Source organism: Ursus americanus, chromosome 19, assembly GCF_024610735.1.
Source record: "Ursus americanus isolate L20-20 chromosome 19, mUrsAme1.1.p, whole genome shotgun sequence".
In the NCBI taxonomy this organism is placed as follows: domain Eukaryota; kingdom Metazoa; phylum Chordata; class Mammalia; order Carnivora; family Ursidae; genus Ursus; species Ursus americanus.
The window spans coordinates 24,364,221-24,375,543 of record NC_142145.1 but is presented as its reverse complement, the minus strand read 5'-3'; the positions used below and the strand labels follow the sequence as shown (position 1 = coordinate 24,375,543).

Here is an 11,323-nt window from a genome sequence, read left to right as displayed (position 1 = left end):
TGTGGTTGGCCTCAGGTTCCCTGGCCCTATTGTGCTGGGTTTCCCCCCTTTAAAAAAAAACCTTTCTTATCTTGAAATAGGCAGAGATAAAAGGGTGTTTAAGACAAATGTACCGCTGAATAAAGGATTATAAAGGAAATGCCCACGACCACCACACAGATCATGGGAATGTTTCCAGCCCCCAGAGGCCACCCACCATCCCCGGGGCCCCTTCTAGTCCCAGCCTCCTTCTGGCCCCCACCCCCCACCCCCAGAGGTGACTGCCATCCTGACTTCAAAAATGATGGCTTCTTTGCTTTTCTTGGCATTTGCCTCACGACAATTTGGTTTTGCCTGTTTCTGTCTTTCTTATATTCCCGGTGTTGAGCTTTCCAGGTAAGGTCAAGGCCTTGTGTTTCCAAGGTGGGTCTCCTGGGCCCTGCCCCAGAACCCCTGCCGCTCCCCCCCCCCCAAGTGCTCTGTGGGCCCACACTTCACCAGGCAGAGCGAGCTCCCTGGCCTCCAGGCTCCTCCCCCAGGGGAGGCAATACCACCTCGCAGGTGACTGACCCCTTTGGGCTCTCGTGTCTTCCCTATAAAGTGAGTTATCACGAGGACCGAAGGTGTTAGCGGCCGGCAAGCGTTCGGCCCAGTTTCTGCCATTTAGTAAGCAAGACACAAACGGGGGCTTTTATTCTCAAAACTTCCCACCTCCCTGACTTGGCTGCTCCTATCCTGAGCGCGGGCTGGGCTTCTTCCTTCCTTCCCCGGCCTGGCCCAGTACAAAGGCCTGGGCTTTTATGACGCCCTCGGTCGAGTGACTTGCTCCTCTGAGGTCTTTGCTCGTATTCCTGCATTTTCTACAAAGCAAGTACACATCTCCGCCACGTACGGGGCACCTACTCCACGCAGGCTCTTCTCCACGTTAGCTGTCGTTCTTGCATCAGACAGAAGCAGATTGCAGCTGTTTTATAGATGAACAAACCAAGGCTCACAGAAGGGAAGGGATTTTGGCCAAGGTCATGGAGCTGGGAAGTGCCGGAGCTGGGAGTCAGTCAAGGAGGAGGATCCATCCAGCGCTGCTCTGAGCCCACGCGGCAGCAAACCACTGACCATGGATCCCGAGGGCTCTGGAAGGCCCTGTGCGTCCTAGCTCTTCCAGGAAGTCAAGCACTGGGCAACATCTGGAGTACACATCACCCTGGGTCCCCAGCCTTCCCTAGGCCTGGGCCTATCCCAAGGCAAGTGCACCCCTCTGACCCAGGAACATGAACAGGGAGAGAGGACACAAGGGGCAGCTAACCTTGGCTGAGCACCTTGCGTGTGCTGGACCATGTGGGAGGTGCTCTGCAAACATTGGTTTTACTTGTTTTTCACAACTCTGTGAGATAAGTGCATAAAAGAGGCTCAGGGAGGTTAAGTAACATGCCTAAGGGTACACAGCATTGGGATTCATTCCAGGTCCATCCGGCCTGAGTCTGGGCTTTCCTTCTACAGGTAACTTATTGCCCTAAGGTGGGCAGACTTCTGGTGTCAGCTGTGGACGGTCCTGAGGGATTGACTAAGTTAAGGCCCATACTCTTGGGAATAGAAGGCCCCATCCCTGATTCATGGAAATAGACATTTTGGAGACTTAAGAGATGGGGATTGCATTGATTGCCTAGTCAATTTGGGGAGTACTGTCATCTTAACAATATTAAGCCCTTTTCTTTTTTTTAAGATTTTTTTGAGTAATGTCTACACCCAACATGGGGCTCAAACTCACAACCCTGAGATAGAGTCACACGCTCTGTCAACCGAGCCAGCCAGGTGCCCCAAGCCTTTCAATCCATGAGAATGGGATGTCTTTCCATTTATTCCAATCTTTAAAATTTCTTTCAACATTGTTTTATAGTTTTCAGAGTACAAGGCCTACATTTGTTGTATTAAATCTATTCCTTAGTCTTTTATTCTTTTCGATGCTATTGTCAATGGAATTGCTTTCTTAATGTCATTTTGGATTGTTTGTTGCTAGTGTCCAGAAATAAAGTGGATTTTTGCATATTGATTTTGTATTCTGCAAACTCGCTGAATTGTTTACCAGTTCCAATAGCTTTTTGATGGATTCTGTAGGATTTTCTATACACACGATCTTGTCTTCTGCAGAGAAAGGTAGTTGCGTTTCTTCCTTCCATGTTTTTTTCTTGCCTAGTCACTCTGGCTGGAACGTCTAGCACAAGGTTGAACAGAAGTCATGGCAGCAGCAGTCCCTGTCTCGTTCCGGATCTTGGGGGGAAAGCCTTCGACATTTCACTGTGAAGCACAATGTCCTTGATGGACTTCTCATAGAAATCTTTTATCAGGTTGAGGAAGTTCCCATCTATTCCTTGTTTGTTGAGTGTTTTTATGATAGGAAGTTTGAAGATACAGTATCACAAGAATGTTTAAGAAACAGCAAGAGGTGGGACGCCTGGGTGGTTCAGTCGGTTAAGTGTCTGCCTTCGGCTCAGGTCATGATCCCAAGGATCCCGTGATCCTTGCTCATCAGGGAGCCTGCTTCGCCCTCTGCCTGCGGCTCCCGCTGCTTGTGTCCGTGTGCGCGCGCTCTCTCTCTCTGACAAATAAATAAATAAATAAATAAAATCGAAAGAAAGAAAAGAAAGAAAGAAAGAAAGAAATGGCAAGAAGACCAGTTCCCGCTCAGGCTGATTTGCTCTCTACCTGGGGAACTCAGGGCCACCTGCCCTCCCCCTTTGCCTCCTCCCCCCGGGGGGAAGCTGTCTGGGTCTCAGGATGGGAGGGTTCTGCCTCCATGAATGTACCCCCCGCCCAAGACAGAAAACATCACGGCGTTGAGGCTCTCTGACTAGGACAGGGCCCTCCTCCTCCTGCCTTGTGATTGGACACAAGCCGAAACCCCCGTTCTCCCGCTTCCCTGGTCCCCATTCTTCTGGGGCGACTCATGCGCCCCGCCCGCTCAGCTGTCACGCCTGGGCTCCTGGGGCCTGATGAAGATAATGAGACCAAGGAGGTATTTACAGCGCGTCTTCCCGGAGGAGCCTCGTGGCTTCCCAGCCATGACCTCAGTGCTCACGGGAACAGCCTCGGGTGCACCAGGCGAGTACCGACTCGCAGGAGGAGGAAACTGAGGCCCAGGAGGGAGAGGGTTCACCCAAAGATGCTGCCCTGAGGGCCAGAGGGTTCTGGGGAAAGAGAAGCCTCCCTTCTCCCCCTTCACCAAATCCATGGAAGTCAGAACGAAGATGCACTTAGGCCTTAGTATGAATCTGGGTGCTTCTGGCGTCCACCCGCCCCTGCCCGCACGCCCCTCCCGGTCTTCAGATACATTCATGGGGCCTGCGCACCAGCACCCGCCTGGCCCGTCATCATCGCAGAAACCAAGGCCAAGGCTTTGCCCTCGTCCTCAGGGCGGAGCAAACCTGCAAGGCCAGAGGGGGGGGGGGAGGGGAGGAGGAGGGGGTTGTGCACAAGGGAACAGCCGAACTGAAGCCCTAAGGGGCCTTGATCTGGGGCTTTGAAGGAGGGGCAGGCCTTCCGTACCCCTGAATTCCTGGTGCGCACTAGGCAGGCCGCAAATGGGCCACAGGGGACTTTGGCTGGTGCTGCTGCTCCCCTGCCCCTGCCGATGGCCCTGATCAGGGTTAGGGGAGAGGCATAGACGTCCCCCCTTTATATCCAGGACCACCGTCCGTCAGCTCTGGGCAGCTCTGCAGTCGGGGGCTGATCGTTCTGGGAATGCCCTGTGTCTCCTTAGCAGGGCTGAGCCCGCCCCTCAACCCCCCCCCACCCCCCCGCACAGATCAACAGCTCAGGGGCCCGGGATACCTGCCGGCTGGCCACTCTCTCCCTCCCTGGAGCCCCGACCTGGCTCATCCGCACGCTTGAGCTCAGGCTCCGGGCCGGCCCCAGCTGCCTGGACCCGGAGGAGCGGGTTCACCTCCTGAGCCCCCACGGTGGTCTTCATGCATTATCCCAGACCCACAGAAGCCGTCCGAAGGGGATGCTTTCATTAAAGCCCTGTCGCAGATGGGAGAGGGAGATCTAGGGAGGGCACCTCCTTGCCCGAGGTCACAGACCTAGGAAATGACAGCGCACAGAGCTGCGCCCTCAGCGCCTGCTCGATGTGTTCCAAGGCCCCGCCAGCCCCCTCTCGCCCCCACACTGCCTGGCCCAGCACGGGGAGCCGGTGGGGCTGCGGCTGGAGGGGAGCTTTGAGGCTGGGGTCCTCTGCAGTGGGAGCTGACGTTACTTTTGTGGCCCCGCCGTCTAATTCTTCTCCTTATGCCTCAGGTCACGGGGTGGGGCACAGCCTGGCCGAGGTGAGGGGGGCTATGTGGGAGGGAAACCCCACCTGCCCAGGAGCTGGTGTTCTGCGTGCACGTCGGGGCAGCCAGCCCCTGGGGTGGGGTCCCAGGGAAGGGATGGCTGCAGGGACACACCGTATGCACCTGCCATCAGGCACCGGCCTGCGGAGGGCCCAGCCTGGCCTGGAGGGGAGCAGCGGCCCAGGGGACAGCAGAGGAAGTGAGTCAGGAGCCCTGGGCAGAGGCTGGGGGCATCTGCTGCCTAGCCCTCGTGGGCCCTGACACGCCGGGTGACCTTGGACCAGCCCTTCTCTCTCAGGGCTGCAGCCACAGCTGCGAAGTACGACCTTCCCTCGACTACACCCAGCCAGGGTCGCCCCCACTCCCCGTCCTGGGACGTCCCCTGGTCCCATGACAGGAGCCTACGTCTAGACTGCAGGCGTGCATGTGTGTGTAAGCGTGTGTGAGTGTGTGTGAGTGTGAGCCTCTGTGTGTGTGTGTATGTGTGTGTGTGTGTGTGTGTGCTGAGTGTGTCTGGGAGCTTGGGAGTGTGTTAAGACTGCCATCTCCAGTAGCCTCCAAACCCACCACCGCGCCCCAGCCAGTTTCCCCCTTCCCACCACTGTCAAGGGGGAAAGAGCCGCTCCCCAGTCGGCACTAGGGAGTGAGCGGCGTGACGTGCCCACAGGAGGGGGCGTGTCAGACAGGAGGGCTGGCAGAGCCCACCAAGCTGCTCTGGCTCTAATCTTCCCCTGCAGCCCCTTCGAGCATCTTCCCCCCCGCCCCCCCCCTCCCTGTATAGCCTGAGGGGCTGGGGCCTGGCGAAGAGTACTCGGAGCCATCCGCCCCGGACCCCCCTCCTCCACCCTCACCCACCACCCTAGACCATCCCAGCTCCAAATACAAGGTCTCCGGGGGTGACTTGCGGTGGCCTGGCCTAAAGTCTGATGACCGCAGGCCCCCCAGGATGACACGTCACCCCCATCCCCTGGCACTGGGTGGCTCTGCTCTCCAAATCCCCTGAATTTCTGAGGGCCCAGCTGGTCTGGCGTTATCCTTCCAGGCCGAGTCCCGGCCTGTCCCTATTCCAGACCTTCCAGTAGTTTCCCCACATGGCATGGATGCCTTATTCCCACCACAAAGTCACAGGTCTGGAAAGAGTCTCGCCCCCAAATGGCCCACCTCCCTCACTGACAGTCGCTCTGCTTCTGGTCCGGCCGTTTGGGACCGAGTCCTACCTCTTCTGAAAGAAGGGGCCCAGCTCTGGAGTGGGAGTGCTGGGCCCCCTGGGGACCCTCTCACAGCCCTGGGTTCCCCTCTGGAAGCTTCGGCCAGCCTGTCTGAGGCAGGGTTGGGGGAAGAGGGATGACGTTCCAGCAACAGTGAGGGGCCAAGTCGCTGAGGGCTCTGCCAGCGGGGGGGCCTGACACTTCCCTGCTCTCCATTCCCAGTGAGGCCCCGGTGGCCATCCATGCCCAGCTGTACCTGCCTTCACGAGGGCCCATGCGAGCCTGGGGACAGGTCCTTGGGAGGGCCACACACCCTCACCTGTGCCAAGCCACGCCCCTGCTCAGAACCCTCCCGGGTGGATTTGTCACCTATACCAGTCTGGAGCCACCAGCAGCCAGTCTCTGACTTCCCGCCCCTTCACCCCAGAGTTTCCCTAAGACACCCCACCCCCCAGGGGCAGACAGCTCTGCCCTTCCCCCTCTCTGTCACGATGCACCGAGTCCCCCCACCCTCTCACACGGGCCCACCAGGCTCCCGGCTTCTCTTTCAAGTGGAGGAGACAGAAAGATGGGGGGGACGTGAAGCCCAGGTGGAGATGGGCCCCCTCCCACCTGCTCCAGTGTCCAGGTTAAGGCGAGAAAGCTCCCGGAAACATGAGCTCAGCTGCCACAGCACAGAGAGGGGCGGGGACCGTGGTGGACACGACCCATGACCTCACCTCTTCTGGCTCCAGGCTGCAGCCCTGCCCACCTCTGGAGAATTCCGTGACTCAGGTAAGAGGGGCGGGGCCTTGCCAAAGTCTCAGAGCCAAGGTCACACCGCCCTGCCACCCTATCATCCCTGCTGGGTCTATAGGAGGTAAGTAACAGGACCACCTGGCAGGGGGACAAAGAGGGGAAGCCAGGAGGGGCCCAGAAGGGGAATTTGTGTCGTCTGGGGGCCTAGGGAGTCAGAAGCCACAAGCTCCTACCTGATTCAGCCTATAGGATGGGGAGTCTAGGGAGTAGCTCAGGAGGGCAGGGGGTGGGGACAGGGCCTGGGCTTCCAGGGCTTTCCTAGCAGATGGGAGGCAATGCTCAGGGCAGTCAAGTTGTGCACTGCTTAACTCCAGGGGGCACCCCACACACAGACTTTGATGTGATGATGGCTCCATTTTCTCTCTCTCTTTTTCACACACACACACACACACACACACACACACACACACACACCCATTCACATGGCATCTGGAGAGTGACTTCCCACCAATGTGAACACATGTGCACACATTTCTTCTGCCCTGTTTAAAGATGGCAGCGGCAAAGTAAAGGTGTGACTATGGTATAAACCCCGTTAATGAGAGGAACAGATTTAGAATGGAAGAACTGAATTGCCTTTCTTCTGAAACCCCTTTTCTGGGCCTGCTCCATGTTCCCACAGTCAAAATTACCATCACAACCCTCACTAGGATCCACTGGGGCCAGGGCTGGGGCCACCGGCTTCCTTTGACCCAGGCCTCGCTGAGCAGAGCCACTTCCATTCCTGGGGCTTGTCTCTTGCCATTGTGCCAGCAGGGCCCTTCCTCACAGTGTCACCCATCCAGACTTTGAGGCACAGCCAAAATGTGACCTCGCATGGGGCAGCTGCCCTGGGCCTTGAAAGTTCTCAGGCCTGCCACCGCCCCCCCCCCCCCACCTGAGACTCTCTCTTCCCCCAGTTCCTTCCCCTAAACTGTAGACACAGAGCCCCTGATTTGGTTACTGTCTCCCCTCCCCCGCACCGGCTCCGGTTCTGAGCGTGTGGACAGTGGCTGGCAGGCATTCTGCAGCAGAGGCTGGAAATGTCCTCGAGCATGTCCCTGGGGTCTGGTGCTGTCCCCACGGAGCACCCCACTGGACGGGCAGACAGTCCCCAGTCAACAAATTCATGAGAAAGATACGGCAGAAGAGCAACGTGCAGGAGGGTCGAGCGGGAGGAACCTCTTCAGGCCGGGGGGGGGGGGGGGGGCGGGGAGGAGGGGGCCCTCAGAGAACCAGGATGGGGACGGGCCGGCAGGGGACTCGGTGTGGGGAGTGACCTCAGCAGCCCGGAGAAGCAGCCAGGAGGCCGTTGGGGCTGGCGCTGTGTCTGAGGGTAGTTCCAGGGAAGGTGGGGTCCAGCTTCCCAGGTCAGAGCTGGAGGATGGTGGGGCTCTGTCCAGGGTGTGAGTGTTGGTGTAAGCGTGCGTGCATGTGTGGCGAGCAGGGGCATTGCCTGGGGTGCCCAGCAGAAGAAGGAAGCAAGGAAAGGGAGTTAAAAGTGAAGGGGCTGAAGTGGGACCGCAGTGGGAACGAACTCCTGGTGTTACGCACTAAACTGTGTCTCTCCCAAATTCATACATGAAGGTCCTAACGCCCGTGGCTCAGAATGTGACTACACTGACCCTTGGCCCACGCAGGGTCAGGGGCACCGACCCCCATGCAGTTGAAAATCTGATTGATTGATTTTAGAGAGCGCGAGAGCACGAGCAGGAGAGGCAGAGGGGGAGAATCCGGAGCAGAGGCGGAACCCGGCGCGGAGCCCTGAGCGGAACCCGGCGCGGGGCTCGATCTCACGACCTGAGCCGAAACTAAGAGTTGGATGCCTAACCGACTGTGCCCCCCCAAGCGCCCCCAAAATCTTCTTGTAGCAGATGGGGGGTGACACCCCCCCATCCCGAGACCTCACTACTTCTTAGCCTCCTGTTGACCAGAAGCCTTACTGAGAACAGAAACTGCCAACTGGCACATAGTCTGTGTGTTCTTGTATTATATACTCAATTCTAACTGTGAAATAAGCTGGAGAAAAGAAAATGTAAAGAAAATCATAAGGAAGAGAAAATACATTTACAGTTCTGCTCTGTAGAAAACCCGTGTTTGAGTAGACTGGGGAGGTTCAAACCCGAGTTGTTCCAGGTCAACTGTAGTTGGAGATCGGGTCTTTGAAGAGGTAATTAACGTAAGATTAGGGGGGACCCTAAGCCAATATAACTGGTGGACTTGTAAGAAGGGATTAGGACGTAGACAAGAGCACGCACACAGGGAAGACCGTGTGAGGACGCGGGGAGAAGGCCGCCATCTGCCAGCCAAGAAGCCAGTCCTGTGGACACCTTGACCTTGGACTTCCAGCCTCCAGACTGTGAGAATAAACGTCTGTGGCTCCAGCCCCCTAGTCTGTGGTGTTCATGATGGTAGCCGGAGTACAGCAGTACGACTGGCTTTAGAGTTGGGACAGGAGAGGGGGCACATAAGTGTTGGGGGGGGTGCATGGCACTGATTCCAGATTAGGCTGTGCTACCCCCCCACCAGGTGGGAAGGCCTCCGGTGCGGCCCACACCTCGCCTCGGCTGGCTCGGAAGCCCTACCCTCCCCCCGGATTCCTGAAGGCTCAGCTCCTTTGCAACACATCGTGAACCTGGGAGTGAGCCTGGTGGCTCTTTCAGACCCCCCCCCCCATGGTGTCTCAGGATGCCGCAGCAGCGATCGCCCTCGCCAAAGATGCCCCGACCCGTGTGTGCGCCAACACACACACACACACACACACATATGCCAATATGTCATCTATTAAAATTCCAGTTTTACAAACTTGTTTTAAAATTGCCCAAAGGACATGGAAAATAGCCATGCTTTGAAGATGTGTGCCTTTTGGAATGGCTGCCTCAGCTGACATCTGGTTTCCCGGTCTCTGGACTGAGGGGGGGAGGCTGAATCTGGGCTTCCCGCTCTCTGGCAGGGGGTGGGCTAAGTCTAAAGGTGTTCGCACCCACCTGGATGCCCCTTGCTCAGCCAGCACCCGTTCCGGCTGGGGGCCTGCACTAACGTGCGGCTGGAGGTACCTGGACTTGGACCCGGCGGGGCCTGGAGGGGCCAGGGCTGGTGCAGCCGGGGGCCGGGTGGGCATGTCCTGGTGTGGGACTCTCCCTCCAGGCTGCCCTCCATCCCGACGCACTCGGGAGCACTGTTGGTTAGCCAGCCTTGGCAAAGAAACACCTCTCCCAGCGGAGAGCAGACCCTTTAGGCTTTCCCAGCCCCCCTCCCCTGACACCCCTTGCCCAGCAGACCCCTGCCAGCAGCTCCTTCCCCAGCATGTGCCTTCTGAGGCCAGTTCTCCCCCACTCTGTGGAGCAGCAGAGGGGCGGGGAGGGACACGGATGCAGAGTCAGGAGCAAGAGTCTGTTCATTCTCTGGGCCTCAGTCTCCGGTCTGTCTAATGGGGATGACTTCCAGCTGCTCTGAGGAGGGATGAGGGCCAGGGCAATCCAGATGGCAGTTGGGCCCGCCCAGAGGCTGGGAGGAAGAGGCCATTTGGCAGGGGCACTGCCCCTTCCCCCCGGAGGACCTCCTGGAGTGGCAGGGCTGTGGTGGAGCCAAGGGAGCCCAGGGAGGGAGAACATGGGCTGGGCTGGGCTGGAATGGCTTCCCGGAGGAGGCTGGATTTAAACTGGGTCAACTGGGCCAGGCCTTATCAGAGGCAGCCAGGACACAGGCTCAGCCTTGGCCACGTGCAGAGCTCCTTCTGTTCCTTCTACCCCCCCACCCACGAGATGGACAGCCCCTGACAAGGCCCTGCCATGCCAGGCTCTGGGCAGAGCTTTCTGGGGCTTAGGGGCTCCCCTGCCCCTCCCCCATCTCTTCAACACTCACTCAGGGAAATTCCCTCTATGCTGCTGTCATCCAGGTGAATTCAGGTCAGAACCAACATTGCTGGCAGCCTGCTGGTGGCAGCTGCCACCACTAAGCTCCCTGCCATCCGTGCAGCCCCCACTTCCCCGGGCACTTCTTGTCTTTCATCTCGAATGTTCCCGCAGCCCTGCTCCCCATGGGCTGATCCTCCCATTCCAGGGCTGCCTGGTGAAAATGACTGGCCTGGAAGGGGGACAGGGATTGGGGGTGGGGTGGGGGGGAGACAAGAAGGGGAAGGGTAGTCCAGGCAGAGAGTGAGAGCAGAGACGACTGGATGAGTAAGGGACGGTCTTGGGGACTGAAGTTAGAGCCATCCACGGGGCCTCTCCCTTTCCAGCCCTGGCCCCCAGTGTAAATAAAACAAAGCGTTGCCCAGGGCTCTCACGGGACCATCAGCCCTAAACCCCCCCATGGCCTGCGGTGGGGGCAGTGCTGAGGCCAACATGATAAGGCTAGGAGCCCGTGAGGCTCTGGGGGCCAAGCTGGGAGCCTCGAGACCCTGCCAGGCTGGGGGATCCTAGAAAGTTATCCCCTAGAAAGTTCTTGGGTTCTCTGGCCAGGCCGGGTGGGCCCCCTCAGGAGCCGGGCCGGGCTGGGCTGGGGAAGTTTTGCTATGGTGAGGACAGATGTTTCCAGTTTGAGGGCTGGGGTTGTCATAAGCTGTTTGTTCCCCACCAAATCCTGTTTCCTATTAAGCAGACTCTGGGAGATGGGGAAGCCGCCATTCGTTCATGCGGCCTGTGTGTGTGTGGAGCCCTGACGAGGATGGGGCTGCGGAGGCTGGGGGGGCCTCCACCCTCCACACCTCCTGTTCTTCCACAGACCTTTGTCCTGGGAACTGTCCCTGGGCTCCTGAGCATCGTCCAACTGCAGGGTCTGAGAGCTGGGACTCAGGAGCCCTGGATGGGGGTTCTCAGGAGAAACCTGGCTCTGGCCTTGCCCTCTGCCCTGATCATAGCTTACCTGTCGGTTACCTGTCTACCCTGCTTCCCACTCCCTTCTTCCTAAAGGAGCCTGATTTATATCTGGAATTCACTGTCCTCCACACAGCTGATCCCGCCCGGCTCCAGATCCTGGTAGGTTTGCTGTGATGGTGGAGTCCTCTCCTTGCCACTGATGGTTTAGGAATGG

At 58.1% G+C, this 11,323-nt stretch overlaps 1 protein-coding gene across 1 annotated transcript in view; it reads right to left on the bottom strand.

Moving 5' to 3' along the window:
* Nucleotides 1-603: 603 nt before the first annotated feature.
* DYM (dymeclin) overlaps nt 604-11,323 on the bottom strand; it is a 341,153-nt gene continuing 330,433 nt past the window's right edge. Inside the window, exon 17 of the mRNA XM_087869834.1 lies at nt 604-2,572. Coding sequence (XP_087725960.1) covers nt 2,465-2,572 — 108 coding nt within the window. The 3' untranslated portion in view covers nt 604-2,464. The remainder of the gene's footprint in view (nt 2,573-11,323) is intronic.